This window comes from Oncorhynchus gorbuscha, linkage group LG13 (genome assembly GCF_021184085.1).
Source record: "Oncorhynchus gorbuscha isolate QuinsamMale2020 ecotype Even-year linkage group LG13, OgorEven_v1.0, whole genome shotgun sequence".
NCBI lineage: Eukaryota > Metazoa > Chordata > Actinopteri > Salmoniformes > Salmonidae > Oncorhynchus > Oncorhynchus gorbuscha.
In genome coordinates, this window is record NC_060185.1 from 55077929 (window position 1) to 55099643 (window position 21715).

General features: G+C 44.3%; 1 protein-coding gene across 5 annotated transcripts in view; it reads left to right on the top strand.

Annotated features, from left to right (window-relative positions):
- Window positions 1–20246: 20246 nt before the first annotated feature.
- abcg1 (ATP-binding cassette, sub-family G (WHITE), member 1) overlaps window positions 20247–21715 on the top strand; it is a 40226-nt gene continuing 38757 nt past the window's right edge. The window contains exons 1-2 of one of the 5 annotated variants that reach the window (XM_046295042.1): window positions 20247–20481; window positions 20736–21052. In XM_046295042.1, the coding sequence (XP_046150998.1) occupies window positions 20990–21052 (63 nt within the window). In that variant the 5' untranslated portion in view covers window positions 20247–20481; window positions 20736–20989. The other 4 variants (XM_046295045.1, XM_046295046.1, XM_046295047.1 and 1 more) reach the window with 4 other exon arrangements.

Consider the following 21715-nt stretch of genomic DNA (forward strand, 5'->3'; position numbering starts at 1 on the left):
GAGTTACCTCTGCTGCAGATGATAAGTTCTTTAGTTAACTGCACCTCAGATTGCAGCCCAAAAAAATACTTACCAGATTTCAAGTAACAGACACATCTCAAAATCAACTTTTCAGAGTTGACTGCAGGAATTAGGCCTTCATGATTGAAATGCTGCAAAGAAACCACTACTCAAAACACCAATAAGAAGAAGAGACTTGCTTGGGCCAAGTAACACAATCAATGGACATTGTCCTGGAACTTCACAATGCCGGGCATGGCGTGAAAAGCATAAAACTAGAGTTGCTTTGACTTCTCTAATCCAATTAAAGCCAATACTAAGAAGAGATGCATTACATGTTCATACTGAATGTGTGCATGCCTCAACAGAGACTAGTCCCTTGTTAGGAAGCACTAATGCACTATTTTGATATGAAACGGGATCCTCATAGCAGTTATAGTATAGGTTAATATTCCTAGTTCCCAAATGCATTCTGATAAAAAAAAGGTCACCTAATTTGGCTCCAGATTGTTTATGTTGATCTCCTGCAGTCATGTATCATGCCAGGTTAGAAACGCAAAGCACAGCATCTGTATAGGAATAATGAGTGGTTCGAATCACATGTTATACTTGAATTTCCAATCCTTTAATGTGATGCTTTATCCATTTTATTGCATTATTCCAGACCTGGGCTAAAAATATTTCTGAAATACTTGAGGTGTGCTTGATTTGGCTCAACTGGTACAATGGAACCAATGGAGTAGTCCCAAAGGTGTAAACTCTGAAATCAAACACACCAAGTTTTTGAAAGTATTTTAGAAATATGCTTGATATAGGTCTGCATCATGACACACTATAGTACCTTAATCTGCGTGGGCAGCCATGGTAGCCAGCCATGGTAGTACTTGCGGCAAGCCCTTCTGTAGCCACAGGTCCAGCCCTGAACCTTTGTGTCATCAGCTGTAACAAAAATAGAACAAAACTTGACTGGGATGAATGAAAGTACCCCTTCATGACCAACATGTTGAGTTCTTGTCTTGTGACTAATGCCACTCTGTTAATTTTGAAGTGTACCTTGCACTGCTGTCAGCAGCAGAACTAGCATGACCAAACCCAGTCTCCTCATTTTGTTTCTTCAATAAACCCCTGACTCACCAGGCACTGTGCCTGCCTCTGTTGAGGCTGTTATATACAAAATTCCACCGCCCAAGGGGGAGGAGTTGTGGGAGTTTACGGAATCAACAATGATCACCAATAACACTCAGCGAGAGAGAGAGCCGGGCCCACTGACATCTGGGGGGGAGGGGGGGGGGGTGAAGCACCTGACCTAACCCTTCCACTGTTGCATGTACTCTGAGCAGTGGAGCTGGGGCAAATAGTTTCAAGGGCATCCAGTAGCCATTTCCTGCAGTCAAATGACCTAGTGGCCTCATGGGTGGAATGTTAATTAATATTTTTCATTATTTCACAGTTAATGAAAAACGTTTTCTTTATTTTACACTGAAAATCCGGTGTTTCTATACTGACCAAACATATAAACGCAACATGCAACAATTTCAACCATTTTACTGAGTTACAGTTCATAGGAAACCAGTCAATTGAAAAAAATAAATGAGTCCCTAATCTATGGATTTCACATGAGTTTGCAGGGGAACAACCATGGGTGGGCCTGGAAGTGTAACGTTGTTCGTCTGTTGAATGAAGAAAGTCGGACCGAAATGCAGCGTGTAGGTTGCTCATGACTTTAATGAACAGAATAGCGGTACATGAAATAACTGAAATACAAAAACAACAGAACGGAACGTGAAACTAATTACAGCCTATCTGGTGACAACAACACAGAGACAGGAACAAACACCCACAAAATACAAAGCGAAAGTCAGGCTGCCTAAATATGGTTCCCAATCAGAGACAACGCGAAGCACCTGACTCCAATTGAGAATCGCCTCAGGCAGCCAAGCCTATACAACACCCCTAATTAGCCGCGATCCCAAATACTACAAACCCCAATACGAAAAACAACATATAAACCCATGTCACACCCTGGCCTACCCAAACATATAACAAAAACACAAAATACAACCCCCCCCCCCTAAGGTGCGGACTCCCGGACGCACCTCAAGAGCATAGGGAGGGTCCGGGTGGGCGTCTGTCCATGGTGGCGGTTCTGGCTCGGGACGTGGACCCCACTCCATAAATGTCCTATTTCCTCCTCTTCGCGTCCTGGGATAATCCACCTTCTCCGCCGACCATGGCCTAATAGTCCCCACCCAGATCCCCACATAACTGAGGAGCAGCTCGTGACAGAGGGGCAGCTCTGGACAGAGGGGCAGCTCGGGACAGAGGGGCAGCTCGGGACAGAGGGGCATCTCGGGACAGAGGGGCATCTCGGGACAGAGGTGCAGCCCGGGACTGAGGGGCAGCCCGGGACAGAGGGGCAGCTCAGGACCGAAGCAGCCCGGGACTGAGGGGAAGCCCGGTACTGAGGGGAAGCCCGGTACTGAGGGGAAGCCCAGTACTGAGAGGAAGCCCAGTACTGAGAGGAAGCTCAGGCAGGTAGTAGGCTCCGGTAAATCCTGGCTGGCTGGTGGAACTGGAAGAGTCAGGTTGTCTGGCAGATCTGGAAGAGACTGGTTGTCTGGCGGCGCTGGGTAGACTGGCAGTGCTGGGCAGACTGGTGGCGCCGGGCAGACTGGCGGCGCTGGGCAGACTGGCGGCGCTGGGCAGACTGGTGGCGCTGGGCAGACTGGCGGCGCTGGGCAGACTGGTGGCGCTGGGCAGACTGGGAGCACTGGCCGCGCTGGGCAGACTGGGAGCACTGGCCGCGCTGGGCAGACTGGGAGCACTGGCCGCGCTGGGCAGACTGGGAGCACTGGCCACGCTGGGCAGACTGGGAGCACTGGCCGCGCTGGGCAGACTGGGAGCACTGGCCGCGCTGGGCAGACTGGAGACTCCGGCAGCGCAGGAGAGGAGGAAGGCTCTGGCTGTGCTAAACAGGCGGGAGACTCCAACAGCGCAGGAGAGGAGAAAAGCGCTGGCTGCGCTGAACAGGCGAGGTGCACTGGAGGCCTGGTGCGTGGTGCTGGAACTGGTGGTACTGGCGCGAGGACACGCACAGGAAGCCTGGTGCGGGGAGCTGCTACCGGATGACTGGTGTGTAGAGGTAGACCGGATAGACCGGACCGTGCAGGCGCACTGGAGCTCTTGAGCACCGAGCCTGCCCAAGCTTACCTGGCTCGATGCCCACTCTAGCCCGGCCAATAGGAAGAGCTGGTATGTGCTGCACCTGGCTCTGCACCCGCACTGGAAACACCGTGCACTCCATAGCATAAACACGGTGCCTGCCCGGTCTCTCTAGCCCAACGGTGAGCACAGGGAGTTTGCGCAGGTCTCCTACCTGGCATAACTATTTTCCCTTCTAGCCCCTCCCCAATAATTTTTTGGGGCTGCTTTTCCGGCTTCCAACCGCGTCGCCGTGCAGCCTCCTCATACCTGCGCCTCTCCGCTTTATCCGCATCTATTTCTTCCTTGAGACGGCGATATTCTCCCGGCTGCGCCCAGGGTCCTTTACTGTCTAATTCCTCCTCCCATGTCCAATTCTCCAAGTGGTGCAGCCTCTCCCACTGCAACTGCTCTTCACGATTAACAGGGAGAGTAGGCTCAGGTCTGACTCCTGACTCAGCCACTCTCTCTCTGCGCTCTCCCCTAATAAATATTTGGGGGTTACTTTCGGTATTCGCTCTGCGTCGCCGTGTTTTCCTTTTCGACTCCATTCGTCTATAGCCCTCTTCGCATTGCTGCAGGGAATCCCAGGCGGCCTCCTGCACTCGCTCTGGGTCGGCCGCCCACCTGTCGATTTCTTCCCACGTCGTATACTCCATGCCTCTACAGTCCATAACGTCCTCCTTTAGCTCCTGCCAGTTTACACACTGCTCGGTCAGTGAACGGTGGTTGTTTCTGTAACGGCGTTCGTCTGTTGAATGAAGAAAGTCGGACCGAAATGCAGCGTGTAGGTTGCTCATGACTTTAATGAACAGAATAGCGGTACATGAAATAACTGAAATACAAAAACAACAGAACGGAACGTGAAACTAATTACAGCCTATCTGGTGACAAAACACAGAGACAGGAACAAACACCCACAAAATACAAAGCGAAAGTCAGGCTGCCTAAATACGGTTCCCAATCAGAGACAACGCGAAGCACCTGACTCCAATTGAGAATCGCCTCAGGCAGCCAAGCCTATACAACACCCCTAATTAGCCGCGATCCCAAATACTACAAACCACAATACGAAAAACAACATATAAACCCATGTCACACCCTGGCCTACCCAAACATATAACAAAAACACAAAATACAATGACCAAGGCGTGACAGGAAGGGCATAGGCCCACCCACTGGGGAGCCAGGCCCTGAAAATCAGAATGAGTTTTCCCCCAAAAGGGCTTTATCACAGATAGAAATACTCCTCAGTTTTATCAGCTGTCCGGGTGGCTGGTCTCAGACGATCCCGACAGGTGAAGAAGCCAGATGTGGAGGACCTGGGCTTGCATGGCTACACGTGATCTGCAGTTGAGGCTGGTTGGATGAAATGCTCACCAACAGGGATGTAAATAAATGTGTGCGCAACATTTCTGGGATATTTGATTTCAGCTCATGAAACCAACACTTTAAATGTTGCATTTCTATTTTTGTTCAGTATATGTCAAACGGTTTTGTTATATTCAGACTTCTGTGATGCTTATAAAAAAGTGTAATATTGGGATGCAAACTCAAAATTGAATGAATTTCAACTATATATCTGACTTGGTACAGGTGTCTTCTTTTTTTCAAGCCCATAGATTTGTTTTAGACTCCATGAAACACTCTACAGTAAAAGGTTAACTTAATTGTCATTGACGGTCTGGTATCTGGCAGTGGCGTGTATTCATGGACACCAAAACAAGCCAGGTTTCCCCCAGAAATGTACCCCAAAATATATACAGTGCCTTGCGAAAGTATTCGGTCCCCTTGAACTTTGCGACCTTTTGCCACATTTCAGGCTTCAAACATAAAGATATAAAACTGTATTTTTTTGTGAAGAATCAACAACAAGTGGGACACAGTCATGAAGTGGAACGACATTTATTGGATATTTCAAACTTTTTTAACAAATCAAAAACGGAAAAATTGGGCGTGCCAAATTATTCAGCCCCTTTACTTTCAGTGCAGCAAACTCTCTCCAGAAGTTCAGTGAGGTTCTCTGAATGATCCAATGTTGACCTAAATGACTAATGATGATAAATACAATCCACCTGTGTGTAATCATGTCTCCGTATAAATGCACCTGCACTGTGATAGTCTCAGAGGTCCGTTAAAAGCGCAGAGAGCATCATGAAGAACAAGGAATACACCAGGCAGGTCCGCGATACTGTTGTGAAGTTTAAAGCCGAATTTGGATACAAACAGATTTCCCAAGCTTTAAACATCCCAAGGAGCACTGTGCAAGCGATAATATTGAAATGGAAGGAGTATCAGACCACTGCAAATCTACCAAGACCTGGCCGTCCTTCTAAACTTTCAGCTCATACAAGGAGAAGACTGATCAGAGATGCAGCCAAGAGGCACATGATCACTCTGGATGAACTGCAGAGATCTACAGCTGAGGTGGGAGACTCTGTCCATAGGACAACAATCAGTCGTATATTGCACAAATCTGGCCTTTATGGAAGAGTGGCAAGACGAAAGCCATTTCTTAAAGATATCCATAAAAATAGTTGTTTAAAAGTTTGCCACAAGCCACCTGGGAGACACACCAAACATGTGGAAGAAGGTGCTCTGGTCAGATGAAACCAAAATTGAACTTTTTGGCAACAATGCAAAACATTATGTTTGGCGTAAAAGCAACACAGCACATCACCCTGAACACACCATCCCCACTGTCAAACATGGTGGTGGCAGCATCATGGTTTGGGCCTGCTTTTCTACAGCAGGGACAGGGAAGATGGTTCAAATTGATGGGAAGATGGATGGAGCCAAATACAGGACCATTCTGGAAGAAAACCTGATGGAGTCTGCAAAATACCTGAGACTGGGACGGAGATTTGTCTTCCAACAAGACAATGATCAAAACATAAAGCAAAATCTACAATGGAATGGTTTAAAAATAAACATATCCAGGTGTTAGAATGGCCAAGTCAAAGTCCAGACCTGAATCCAATCGAGAATCTGTGGAAAGAACTGAAAACTGCTGTTCTCACAAATGCTCTCCATCCAACCTCACTGAACTCGAGCTGTTTTGCAAGGAGGCATGGGAAAAAAATGTCAGTCTCTCGATGTGCAAAACTGATAGAGACACATACCCCAAGCGACTTACAGCTGTAATCGTATGAAAAAAATGTATAAAAAATTGCCAATCAGCGTGTTGAGCTAAACTGAGCGAGCTCAACTGTGAATGGTCCTGGCGGGAAAAAAAAGTGTCAAGGGAATCCAGCTTGGATTTCACGTGTCACCTATCAAATCGCTTTGAGAGCATACCTCATCAACAGAAACAACTTGAATTGTTGCATCTACAGTCATGGCCAAAAGTTTTGAGAATGACACAAATATTAATTTCCACAAAGTTTGCTGCTTCAGTGTCTTTAAATATTGTTGTCAGATGTTACTATGTAATACTGAAGTATAATTACAAGGATTTCAGCATTTCAAGTGTCAAAGGCTTTTATTGATAATTAGTTGATGCAAAGAGTCCATATTTGCAGTGTTGACCCTTCTTTTTCAAGACCTCTGCAATACACCCTGGCAGGCTGTCAATTAATTTCTGTGTCACATCCTAACTGATGGCAGCCCATTCTTGCATAATCAATGTTTGGAGTTTGTCAGAATTTGTGTGTTTTTTTGTTGTCCACCCGCCTCTTGAGGATTGACCACAAGCTCTCAATGGGATTAAGGTCTGGGGAGTTTCCTGGCCATGGACCCAAAATATCAATGTTTTGTTCCTCGAGCCGATAAGTTATCACTTTTGCCTTATGGAAAGGTGCTCCATAATGCTGGAAAAGTCATTTTACGTCACCAAACTGTACCTGGATGGTTGGGAGAAGTTGCTCTCGGAGGATGTGTTGGTACCATTCTTTATTCATGGCTGTGTTCTTGTGAGTGAGCCCACCCACTTGGCTGAGAAGCAACCCCACACATGAATGGTCTCAGGATGCTGTACTGTTGGCATGACACAGGACTGATGGTAGCACTCACCATGTCTTCTCCGGGCAAGCTTTGTTCCGGATGCTCCAAACAATCAGAAAGGTGATTCATCAGTGAAAATGACTTTACCCCAGTCCTCAGCAGTTCAATCCCTGTACCTTTTGCAGAATATCAATCTGTCCCTGATGTTTTTTCTGGAGAGAAGTGGCTTCTTTGCTGCCCCTCTTTACACCAGGCAATCCTCCAAAAGTCTTCGCCTCACTGTGAGTGCAGACGAACTCACACCTGTCTGCTGCCGTCCCTGAGCAAGCTCTGTACTGGTGGTGCCCCGATCCCGCAAATGAATCAACTTTAGGAGACGGTCCTGGAGCTTGCTGGACTTTCTTGGGCGCCCTGAAGCCTTCTTCACAACAATTGAACCGCTCTCCTTGAAGTTCTTGATGATCTGATAAATGGTTGATTTAGGTGCAATCTTCCTGGCAGCAATATCGTTGCCTATTAAGCCCTTTTTGTGCAAAGCAATGATGATGGCACATATTTCCTTGCAGGTAACCATGGTTGACAGAGGAAGAACAATGATTCCAAGCACCACCCTCCTTTTGAAGGTTCCAGTCTGTTATTTGAACTCAATCAGCATGACAGAGTGATCTCCAGCCTTGTCCTCATCAACACTCACACCTGTGTTAACAAGAGAATCACTGACATGATGTCAGCTGGTCCTTTTATGGTAAGGCTGAAATGCAGAGGAAATATTTTTTGTGGATTCAGTTCATTTGCATGGCAAAGAGGGACGTTGCAATTAATTGCAATTCATTTGATCACTCTTCATAACATTCTGGAGTATATGCAAATTGCCATCATACAAACTGAGGCAGCAGACTTTGTGAAAATTTATATTTGTGTCATTCTCAAAACTTTTGGCCACGACTGTAGTTGTGTTGTTGTCCTCCGGTGGCTAGCTAGCTAGCTAGCTAAAACGGTCCCTTTTCTTAAATTAGCCACGGATGGAGATAGGGATTTGGACTTGTGGTTTTACTTAATTCTCTGTACTGGCCAATGATTATAATGGAGATTCTGATCCAATCATTAATTCATACATTGTTGTGCCCCTAGCCTGAGAGGATGTTCAATATGTACAGTAGCTAGATGTAGAAGGCTGTATGAAAAATACAAGCGTGTACTGTATGACAGAATGATAGACCGTTACTGGTAATCTGGTGCTGTGAATCATTATGTTAGTGCAAACATTAAATGAAAGCTATACACACCGTTTTAATTATCTGTCTAGGGCCTGAATTCAATCAGAACAAGTGTTAACCGGTGATAGCAGACACACGCATAGTGGATGTTTTGGCGGTGTCGGAGGTGGAACTGTGTTGGAGTGGTGAAATCAATGAGCAGCTGCTCTTGTGATCAATATCAGAAATCGATCCTTTTTTTCATTCTTCATTTTCTTCATCATCTTGAATGAGACTCTAGACCTGACAAAAGACACAGGCTACTATGGCTGTGAAGAGGAGGAGCTAAATACTGTGTTATCAATTTGATCAAGACTGCTGTGATCAATCGAACTTGTACTGTAGGCTATTTTGTGATTAAGCATTTTTGTTTTCCCTGAGAAAATTAAATCACTATACCAAACAGGGGAAAATTATACAAGGTTAGTTTTGTCTTTTGTAGATCCCATGTTTGCTGATGATTACTACACCTCTTTTTCTGTTAAACATTTGAGCCAAAATACCTGATTTCAGATTTCAACATTATGATAAACATATCTGTGGAGAACTATACACAGCCTTGTCAGCAGAAATGTAGTATTCACAACCCCTCCCAGGCAGCAGTAGCAACAGCATCAGCAGCAGAGGCACATGACTGGCTCCCTCTTCCACATGCACAGCCCGCCCAGTGAGGGGTAGAACACTCTTACAAAATAGGCTACTGCGTTGCCTTTTACAACCTACACATGCCTGACATTGTGGTAAATGTAAATGTAATGTAAATGTGGTTTCTCTTAATATTTGATTTGACATTATGAACAGTCTTTGTTCCATCCCTGAACAAAAATATAAAACGCAACATGTAAAGTGTTGGTCCCATTTTTCATAAGCTGAAATTAAAGAACCCAGAGATGTTCCATATGCACAAAAAGCTGATTTCTATCAAATTTGTTGACATTCCGGTTAGTGAGCAAATCTCATTTGCCAAGATAATCAAATCACATGTGTCGAATACCGTGAAATGCTTACTTACAAGCCCTTAACCAACAATTCAGTTCAAGAAATAGAAAATATTTACGAAATAAAATACAAAGTAACACAATAAATTAACAATAACGAGGCTACATACAGGTTAGTCGAGGTAATTTGTACATGTAGGTAGGGGTAAAGTGACAACGCATAGATAATCAACAGCGAGTAGCAGAAGTGTAAAAACAACATGGGGGGGGGGTTCAATGTATTAATCAATGTGGCCATTTGATTAATTGTTCAACAGTCTAATGGCTTGGGGGTCGAAGCTGTTAAGGAGCCTTTTGGACCTAGACTTGGTGCTCTGTTACCGCTTGCTGTGCGGTAGCAGAGAAAACAGTCTACGACTTGGGTGACTAGAGTTTCTGACACCGCCAAGTATCACAACTGGCCGGGATTGGGAGTCCCATAGGGTGGCGCACAATTTGCCCAGTGTCGTTCCGGTTTGGCCGTTGTAGGCCGTCATTATGAATAAGAATTTGTTCTTAAGTTCTTAACTGACTTGCCTAGTTAAATGAAGGTTATAAATAAATTAAAAATATAAAACAAAATAGTATATACAGTACCGGTCAAAAGTTTGGACACACCTACTCATTCAAGGGTTTTTCTTCATTTTTACTATTTTCTACATTGTAGAATAATAGTGAAGACATCAAAACTATGAAATAACACATAGTCATGTAGTTACCAAAAAAATTATATTTGAGATTCTTCAAAGTAGCCACCCTTTTTCTTGATGACAGCTTTGCACACTCTTGACATTCTCTCAACCAGCTTCATGGAATGCATTTCATTTAACAGGTGTAGTCCAACACTCTAATCACTAGGCTACCCTGCCGCAATGGACCCAATGGAGATCTCCCAAAAGTGCAGGTCAAAGCAAACACTCAAAGTATGTGAAATATTTTGAATAGTATTTGACCCCAGGTCTGGTGAACATAATTTGCTCCTGTTCTACATGGCCTGAATGAAAAACACAATGCATTCTGGTATGGGAGAGGTTAAAGGCATTTGTGGATTGCCATTTGTAAATATAGCTGCCTGCTGCATTGTCTGGGTTATATCTCCATACCTCAGCTATTCAGTCAGCACAGCGTGACACTACTACAATGGAGTAAACCCTCACAAATATGTTTGCATGGGCTTTGTCTCTGACATCACAGCTGTGTCTGAAAACATTACTAGCGGTCAAATCCTTGCTTCCTCCATCCTTGTTTTCTCAATTCCTCTCAAAGCTCATTGGAGGAGGCGTTCCAAGGGAGGAACATCGGTTCCTGTGCTCCAATGCACTGTGAGAGGAATTGAGGAGATGAGTATGGAGGAAGCAAGGATTTGACAGCTAGTAAAGCTTTCAAACACAGCCCACAATAACATCTCTGGAATATCCCCACACAGAGGCCCATGAGGTCCAAACACTATGATGGTTTAAAAAAAAAAGAAAAACCTTGAATGAGTAGGTGTGTCCAAACTTTTGACTGGTACTGTTGGTCCTGGATGGCAGGAAGCTTAGCCCCAGTGATGTACTGGGCCGTACTCACTAATAATAATAATAATATATGCCATTTAGCAGACGCTTTTATCCAAAGGGACTTACAGTCATGTGTGCATACATTCTACGTATGGGTGGTCCCGGGGATCGAACCCACTACCCTGGCGTTACAAGCGCCATGCTCTACCAACTGAGCTACAGAAAGTTCACTACCCTAAAGGTCGGATGCTGAGCAGTTGCCATGCCAGGGGGTGATGCAACTGGTCAAGATGCTCTCAATGGTGCAGTTGTAGAACTTTTTGAGGATCTGGGGACCCATGCCAAATATTTTCGGTCTCTTCACGACTATCTTTGTGTGTTTAGACCATGATAGTTCATTGGTGATATGGACACCAAGGAACTTGAAAGTTTTGACCAGCTGCACTACGGCCCTTCGATGTGAATGCGGGCGTGTTCGGCCCTCCTTTTCCTGATGTCCATGATCACCTCCTTTGTCTTGCTCACGTTGAGGGAGAGGTTGTTGTCTTGGAACCACACAGCCAGGTCTCTGACCTCCTCCCTATAGGCTGTCTCATCGTTGTTGGTGATTATGCCTACCACTATTGTGTCATCACCAAACTTAATGAGGGTGTTGAAGTCGTGCTTGGCCACGCAGTTGTATGTGAACAAGGAGTATAGGAGGGGGCTAACGATCACCTCCTTTGTCTTGCTCATGTTGAGGGAGAGGTTGTTGTCCTGGCACCACACTGCCAGGTCTCTGACCTCCTCCCTATAGGCTGTCTCATCGTTGTTGGTGATTAAGCCTACCACTATTGTGTCATCAGCAAAGGTTCCCCTGCGGTTCCCCCGTGTTGAGGATCAGTGTGAAAGACGTGTTGTTGCCTACCCTTACCACATGGGGGCGGCCCATTAGGAAATCCACGATCCAGTTGCAGAGGGAGGTGTTTAATCCCAGGGTCCTTAGCTTATTGATGAGCTTTTTGGGCACTATGGTGTTGAACGCTGAGCTGTAGTCAATGAACCGCATTCTCACATAGGTGTTATTTTTGTCCAGGTGGTAAGGGCAGTGTGGAGTGCGATTGAGGTTGCATCATCTGTGGATCTTTTGGGGTGGTATGCGAATTGTGGGTCTAGGGATTCCGGGATGATGGTGTTGATGTGAGCCATGACCAGCCTTTCAAAGCACTTCACGGCTGCCGACTTGAGTGCTACAGGGCGGTAGTCATTTAGGCAGGTTACCTTGCTTTCTTGGGCACACAGACTATGGTGAACTGCTTGAAACATGTAGGTATTACAGACTCGATCAGGTAGAGGTTGAACATGTCAGTGAAAACACTTGCCAGTTTGTCCTGGTAATCTGTCTGGCCCTCAGCCTTGTGAATGTTGCTTACCTTGAAGCGAGCATAAAAGGCATTTAGCTCGTCTGGTATGCTTGCGTCACTGGGCATCTCACGGCTGGGTTTACCTTTATAGTCCGTAATAGTTTGCAAGCCATGCCTTATCGGACAAGTGTCAGATCCGGTGTAGTAGGATTCAATCTTCGACCTGTGTTTACGCTTTGCCTGTCTGATAGTTCGTCTGAGGGCATAGCGGGATTTCTTATAAGTGTCCAAATTAGTGTCCCGCTCCTTGAAAGCGGTAGCTCTAGTCTTTATCTCAGTGCGGATGTTGCCTGTAATCCATGGTTTCTGGTTGGGATATGTACGCACAGTCACTGTGGGGACAACGTCGTCGATGCACTTATTGTTGAAGCTGGTGATTGAGGTGTTATACTCCTCAGTGTCATTGGATGGATTCCGGAACATATTTCAGTTTGTGCTAGCAAAAAAGTCCTGTAGTGTGGCATCCGCGTCATCTGACCATTTCCGTATTGTGTGAGTCACTGGTACTTCCTGCTTTAGTTGTTGTTTGTAAGCAGGAATCAGGAGGTTGGAATTATGGTCAGATTTGCCAAATGGAGGGCAAGGGAGTGCCTTGTATGCATCTCTGTGTGTGGAGTAGAGGTGTTTTTTTCCCTGTTGTTGCACTTGTTACATGCTGGTAGAAATGAGGTAAAACAGATTTAAGTTTGCATGCGTTAAAGTCCCCGGTCACTAGGAGCGCCGCTTCCGGATGAGCATTTTCTTGCTTGCTTATGGCCTTATACAGCTCGTTGAGTGCGGTCTTAGTACCAGCATCGGTTTGTGGTGGTAAATAAATGGCTACGAAAATATATATGAAAGCTCTTGGTAAATAGTGTGGTCTACAACTTATCATGAGGTACTCTACCTCAGGCGAGCAATACCTCTAGACTTCCTTAATATTAGACATAGACACACACAACACCACCCTTCGTCTTACCAGACGTAGCTCTTCAGTCCTGCCGATGCACGGAAAACCCAGCCAACTGTATATTATCTGTGTTGTTGTTCAGCCACAACTCGTGAAACATAAGGTATTACAGCTTTTAAATGTCCCGTTGTAGTGGTATTTATTAGAGGGGGGTAAAGAAAGATTTTGTCGGGCGCCAGGCAGGTATTAACCATGCCGAAAGGAAAAGAGTAGAATAGAGAGAACCACTACCAGACCCACACACATCAGCAGAAGAGACTGCCTAGAGTGTAGCCTGTTTACCAGATAGCAAGTGGAGAGAAAAGAGAACACACCATATAAAATCCACATCACAGCACAGGGGTAACCCCAACAAGAATACCTCATACAATAATACTAATACTAATAATGGCAGAGCAATTCAACAGCAACTTCATACAAGAACGAACCCAGTCATCAACAGAGGATTTGCAATAATCTGTATTATTTTCTAGTGGATGAGTGCAGAGGGTATGAATGTTCATCGACACAACAAAGGCCTTAAAAATGTCCACAGTCTTCTCGGCCACATGTCATTAGTACACCTCACCACAATGCAGTTCACATAACAATACACAACTTGCAAGCAACCTCCCTTTTAACTAAAATGTCCATCAAAATACTTCTGTCAGGGCAATAGTAGTCCAGCTCTAATGAACTTCAATGGGAAGTGCATTTGAAAAATAGAGTCTGTTGCAGGGTAAAGCACTGGAACGAGAGGGAAGAGAAAGAGAGAGAAAAAGAGAAATCTTAGCTGTGGTCTTTAGGCCTGCCGGTGTACTGAATGACTGTCCGATGGTTTGTTGGTTTGTATGTTAAAGCTTCACAACAATGTTGCTAATAATCCATGCGATCCATAACGGGCGCGGTCCCAAACAAAAACAACCACGATCTAAAGCGATCACACCGATGATTGAGTTAAATACTTTATAAACTACAAACACTGAAAACAAACAAAACTTCTACAGCACACACAATCAAACTGTTGCGCCACCCAAGAGCCCCTCCCCAAAGAGCTGAATGATCTCTCATTATTTCCTCCTTCCTTACTGCTCATGCGCTCTTAAAGTGGCAGTGCACGGTGAAGGCTCCGTGCAGATCCCGTTTATTCTCCAGTGATTGCACGTTGGCCAATAGAACGGATGGTAGAGACAGGTTACCCACTTGCCGACCAACCCTCACAAGGCACCTCAATCTCCGCCCGTTTTTCCATCTTTTCTTCACGTGATGGGGATTTGGGCCTGGTCTTGGAGAAGCAGTATATCCTTATGTTGGACTCATTAAAGAAAATAATATTTGTCCAGTTCGAGGTAAGTAATCTCTGTTCTGATATCCAGAAGCTCTTTTCGGTCATCAGAGACAGTAGCAGCATTATGCACAAAAAAGGTTACAAACGATGCGAAAAACAAAAAATGCACAGTTGTTTAGGAGCCCATAAAACGGCAGCCATCCCTTCAAGAGCCACTATCTCCTATCCATCCACCTAACAGGTGTGGCATATCAAGAAGCTGATTAAATAGCATGATCATTACACAGGTGCAACTTGTGCTGGGAACAATAAAAGACGACTCTAAAATGTGCAGTTGTGTCGCACAACACAATGCCACAGTTGTTTCAAGTTGAGGGAGCTTGCAATTGGCATGCTTACAGCAGGAATGTCCACCAGAGCTGATAAGAGAATTTAAAGTTAATTTCTCCACCATAAGCCGCCTCCAACGTCGTTTTAGAGAATTTGGCAGTAAGTCCAACCAGCCTCACAACCACAGACCATCTGTAACCACACCAGCCCAGGACCTCCATATCCGGCTTCCTTACCTGTGGGATCATCTGAGACCAGCCAGCCACCCGGACAGCTGATGAAACTGAGTACTATTTCCATCTGTAATATAGCACTTTTGTGGGGAAAAACTTATTCTGATTGGTTGGGCCTTGCTCCCAGTGGGTGGGCCAGTTTCCCAAGTGGGTGGGCATATGCACTCCCTGCCCAGTCATGGGAAATGCAAAGATTAAGGCCTATTTCATTTATTTCAATTTACTGTTTTCCTAATATTTATTTTGAATTTGTATTCAACCTTTATTTAACTAGGCAAGTCAGTTAAGAACAAATAATTATTTACAATGACGGCCTACCGAAAGGCAAAAGGCCTCTTGCGGGGACGGGTGCATGGGATTTAAAATAAAGAATAAATACAATATAAATATAGGATAAAACACACATCACAACAAGAGAGACAACACTACATAAAGAGAGACATAAGACAACAACATAGCAAGGCAGCAACACATGACAACACAACACAGCATGGCAGCAACACAACATAAAAACAACATGGTAGCAACACAACATGGTAGCTGCACAAAACAGGGTAAAACATTATGGGGCACAGACAACAGCACAAAAGGGCTAAAAGGTAGTGACAACAATACATCACACAAAGCAGCCACAACTGTCAGTAATAGTGTCCATGATTGAGTCTTTGAATGAAGAGATCGAGATAAAACTATCCAGTTTGAGTGTTTGTTGCAACTCTTTCCAGTTGCTAGCTACAGCGAACTGAAAAGAGGAGCAACTCAGGAATGTGTGTCCTTTAGGGACCTTTATCAGAATGTGACTGGCAGCACGGGTGTTGTATGTGGAGGATGAGGGCTGCAGTAGATATCTCAGATAGGGGAAATGAGGCCTAAGAGGGTTTTATAAATAAGCATCAACCAGAGGGTCTTGCGAAGGGTATACAGAGATGACCAGATTACAGAGGAGTATAGAGTGCATTGATGTGTCCTATAAGGAGCATTGGTGGCAAATCTGATGGCCGAATGGTAAAGAACATCTAGCTGAACTGTAACTAGTTGAAATTGTTGCATGTTGTGTTTAGATTTTTGTTTAGTATAGTTGCAGTCCCTGGTATAAATATTCATGAACAGTAGGCAAACATGACTGATGCAATGGTTGTTTGCACAACTATCCACAAGAGGGAGTGTTAAGATTACTGTCCTCGATTCTAAACCCGTTGACTGACCTGGGAGCCCTGTTCCCCATATAAACATTTTTGTCCATAGAAAATATATTCTATAGCCTATCACAAGAGAACACAAGATGAATGTTGCCTATAATCTTAGGATGATCCTTTCCTATGTAATATTTAATGGGAATATCATCAAAACTATAATTGATATGTTTTTAGAATAATTTTGCTTCCCATTTTTATGGAATTTCCTTAGTAGCTGAGAAATGTTCAACTCCGTTCTTTTGAGACAGAGTTTAGTAGGCCTATTGATAATTGGTTGAGGGATTTGATAGCAACAACATTGAGTGGCCATGTGTTGATTGGCCTACCCCACTGGGCAGTTTGTTCCAATTTGGTTCAAAGTCATTTCATTCAAATGAAGTGGTAACAACGTTTATTCAACCAGTGTGCACCCAGTGGGCAGACCTACTTATAAAAATGTCAATTCTGAAAACGCTTACCTGTAGCCTAACTATGTATGTCCTGTAGGGTACTAGGGGGTAACTGCCCCCCCATAATTCACATGAAGAATACCAGATGTCACCAAATTACTTCTCAAAACACTTTCTCTGGCTACCAATGCAACTTCATTACAACTTTATGAAAAATATTTTATGGTACGTTTATCAATTTTTTAAAGTTTAGATATATTCCAATGAAGATATAGAGTGACTTGCAAAAGTGTTAATCACCTTGGTGTTTTTCCAATTTTGTTGCATTACAACCTGTTATTAAATTGATTTTTATTTGAATTTCATGTAATGTACAATGGTAATTGTCCAAATTGGTGAAGTGAAATAAAAACAATTACTTGTGGTGCCCTCAGGCATTTGGAAATTGCTCCCAAGGATGAACCAGACTTGTGGAAGTTTATCATTTGTTTCTGAGCTCTTGGCTGATTTATTTTGTTTTTCCCATGATGTCAAGCAAAGAGGCACTGATTTTGAAGGTAGGCCTTGAAATACAACCACAGGGGCAACTCCAATTGACTCAAATGATGTCAATTAGCCTATCAGAAGCTTCTTAAGCCATGAGAACATTTTCTGGAATTTTCCAAGCTGTTTAAAGGCACAGTCAACTTAGTGTATGTAAACTTTTGACCCACTGGAATTGTAATACAGTGATTTGGAAATGAAATAATCTGTCTGTAAACAATTGTAGGAAAATTATTTGTGTCATGCACAAAGTAGATGTCCTAAACGACTTACCAAAACTATAGTTTGTTAAACAAGAAATTTGTGGAGTGGTTTAAAAACGAGTTTTAATGACTCCAACCTGCAGGGCTCTGTCTTGAGCAAGGTCGAATCACTCCAGTAGATGACCCTTTGGATTGGCAAGGTGAGCTCAGCTCACAATTTAGAGGCCAACTGGGCTCCTGAAAGAGTAGCACTGAGTTCCAGCCTAGGCATTGACAACTGCTTCCTGGACATGACAAGGGAGACATGGGTGTGGCCTGCCTTATCCTCTGCTCTTAGATAGGAAACGGCCCCATAAAGCTCGCTCCGAACGTCACAGAACACGTGCAGTTCTAGACATGATCCCAGTTGGTCAGCACAGGGTGGTATTTGGGAGCTCCGATAACTGTTTCCTTACAGATCCACCATTCCACTAGGTCAGCCGGGTGGATCAGTTCATCCCAGTCCCTCTTGGTCTGCCACAGGTCCTGGACTAAGACTTTGGCCGGGGTTGTGTATGGCAGGATATACCCAAGGGGATCGTATTGACTGGCCAGGGTCCGATAGATGGTGCGAAGAGTGGGGGTTTTGGTACTCAGGGCTGAGTGGTGCTTGTACCCCAGAGTATCCTGTATGCAGCTCCATCTCAGTCCTAGACTGGGCTCTTGTGAGGTAGGGCCAGACTGCGATAGCCATAGTTCACTGCTACTGGACCTGGCTCGTGGCGGGAGGTGCCGGATAATATAATATAATAATAATAGATGCCGGATAACCTCCGCTCTGTTACTCGCCCACTGTCGGACTTCGAATCCCCCTTTTGACAGGAGATTCGTTACTTTATCAAGGAGTGCTTTTGCTTCAGCCGTGGATGGGACGATCTGTAAGAAGTTATCCACATAGAAGGCATACTCCACTAAATCCCATACTTCTGGGTCACTGTCTGGGTGCTCCCGTGCGTGTCTCTGCAGAACATTTATGTCACAGCAAGGACAGCAGGTGGTGCCAAATGGGAGTACTTGCCATTCATAGATTGTGGGCTCCAAGTCTCGTTCCATATCTCGCCATATGAACCAGAGCAGTGTGGGTTCGGAAGGCAGCTGACGAATCTGATGAAACATGGCTTTGATGTCTCCACTGATGGCTGTGAAATGCTGCCGAAACTGGAGAAGGACAACGAGCACAGAAGGACCTAAGTTGGTCCGGTGAGTAAACAGTCATTCAGGCTTTGACCAGCAGCATGGAATGAACAGTTGAAGACAGGTCTGTACTTCCCACCGTGTTGCTGGATAACATGGTGAGGGAGATACCAGGATTCGCTGAGTGGGTTTCCCTCTTCATGAGCTGTCACTTTGGTGACTTAGTCTGCCTTCACAAGGTTATGAATCTCTTGGTTATGAATTTCAGCAAGCTCAGGATTCTTCACCAGGCGTCGCTCCATTCCACGCAGTAGTGGGAGTACAGCCCGTGTCGTGGTTGCCAGAGGAGGATGGTTGGGCACCCGTAGCAGTGGTCGCATACCTCTGAACACCATTAATTTCAGTGGTTGTGGTGCGCTTCTACAGGAGGTCTAATGCATAGGAGTCATGTTACGAGTGGGTGACCTCCTGTAGCTTCCGGTTGGAGAAGGTGTCCTTCTTCCAGGGCATCTCCACATTCCAAAGGAGGTCAGTGGCGGGACAGGGGGATGGATTGCTTCTGGATTGCTTCTGGTGAAGAGGACTTGCTGGGACTGTACAGCTTGGGAGTGGAGAGAAGTGGAGAGAAGTAGAAGGGCTGGACCTTGCACACTCCAACCCAAGGATGTATGGACAGCAACGGGCCCTCCTTTTGGTCCAGCTCGTATAAGCTCGGTTGGGGTGACGAGATGTGGGTGGTCAATCAGGATGAGTGGCGCAACCCTGGCCAGGTTAGAAAGAGGCAATACTTGGAGATGAGGATATTGTTTCTGTAGAACACTTACCGGGCAGGAGTGCTCTGCGAGATTCAGGCCATCTGCCGTGAAGGCATTGGGGATGTTATAGGCCACGTCCCTGTTTCCTGAAGGTGAAAAGCTGAAGGTCACAGCAGAGCCTTTCACTTGGATAACATCATGTCACACCGTTCTGAGATTAAGGGTCTCGGGGTCCCCTCCAGGTTAAGCTCCAGGTTAAGGTGGCCACCGGGAGAATGATGGTTCTTTCAGAATTAAAGGATTCTTCCATGGGCCTTTTCTACAGGTACATTACATCAAATCTACTCATAGTGTGGATATCTATGGTGACATATGCAACACCATTTCCCCCCAATTTAAATAATTAAAATAAGACAGCTTTTAAGTATTACTTACTAAATAATGTCTGACTAAAATTGATTAAATGGATTTTAACACACTTGTGTGAAACCCTATACCATAATCTTCTACCAGGGTAACTGGCACCCCCAGTCCTAGAAACATTTAATGAAATAACAAAAAAGTGAAAACTCTGGACATTTATTTCCCTTTGTAGTTTATCACCTAAGCATGACCTTCATCCATATACCAATGTTTTTCTCCAAATGTAGCTTTTTTGTGTCAGTAATTAGACAGTGTTCTTAGGGGTGCCTAGTTACCCCCTAGTACCCTACAACTGCCGTCCTTCTACTGGGTGCTAAAATTCATACTTTTAATAAAAACTTTTATGTAATACATCCACTGACTTTTTTTCTATGTTGAGTTGATCCAACTGAGACATGGTAGCCTTGACATAACTGAGATTAATGGTGCTTTCACGATAACTCGGAAATAATCGCGGTCATGACCTAGAAAGATGCCCGAGTTTCCGACTTTGAATGACTGTTTTAAACGATTTTTCCCAGTCGGAGCTATTTTTTTTTTCTCCAGAGTTGTCTTGAACGCAATGAAGTCGGAGATTTACCAGTTACAATTTGTTTTGAACAGAGCATCAATTGGCACAAACCTACTTGCGCTGAGTTGAGAAACCGGTGGTTGTATTCGATACAAGTCTTTATTAATTAAAAGTTAGAATTTCAGCATCCCGCGGAAGGACGGCAGTTGTACAGGACAAACATAGGTACAGGTAAGCGTTTTCAGAATTGAAATGTTTACACGTATCGACGTATGGTGACCCAATGCTGTTGCTATCAGTTCTCAACTCCGTCTCGGTATAAAATAACGAAATTGAGTTTAGTAGCCTATAATACGTTTTGTATTGTAGGCCTACACCGTGACCGGCAAGCTGGTGCGTATTGACATGCGTATTGTGCAATTCCACAAGCATTTACCTAGAGACAGGCGATAATTTTTGTGCACGTTTTCTCCTTCCACCCGTAGACCTCCAGTCGTCGTCGGTCCGGTGTGTGACGTGCCATTTTAAACACGTTGGCTGGTTGTGCGCTTGTAAACAACAGGCTACTGATTTCGTCCTGGGCACAGGGCAGGTAAGACACGCGGGAGAGAACATAACTAGGAAGAGTGAACACCTTTTTTAGGTGCTCAGCGCATACCAAGCGTCGATGCAACAGATTTGTGCAGGTTTTTAGGTGGAATATTTTTGTCAATTTATTGGATCCATTTTTGGAGGGGGAATGGCATGTCTTATGGCAGCATTTTCTGTGAATAACGCCACTGTCACTAACTCCATCCTAATGGTAAGAAAACGCTCTTATTCATTAAACATGAAAATGTGATTGTGTCAATGTGTTGTGATAATATTGATGGTACTTTCTTTAATGACACTTTTTTATCCTTTTATTTATCCTTTATTTAACCAGGCAAGTTGATTAAGAAAAAATGCTTATTTACAATGAAGTTGTGCATTTCTTTAAATGAAAATGTTTGATCAGCATTTTGCTATCAGTTCTTCTTGTTCATCATAATGTCCAAAACTGTTCATCATAATAGGCAGCCTTTATGAGAATATGAACTGTAATATCCCCTCGCCAAATGATTGAAATGCATTATGATCAGTGGTATAAAGTATTTCAGTACTTTAAAATACTTTAAAGTGCTACTTCAGTAGTTTTTGTGGTATCTGTACTTTACTATTTCGATTTTTGACAACTTTTACTTTTACTACATTCCTAAAGAAAGTGATGTACTTCTTACTCCATACATTTTCACTGACACCCAAAAGTACTCCTTACATTTTGAATGCTTAGCAGGACAGAAATGAACCATTTCACGCACTTCTCAAGAGAACATCCCTGGTCATCTCTACCAGCCTCTGATCTGGTGACTCACTAAACACATTGCTTTGTTTTCTAAATTATGCCTGAGTGTTGGAGTGTGCCCCTGGCTATCCGTAAAAAAAA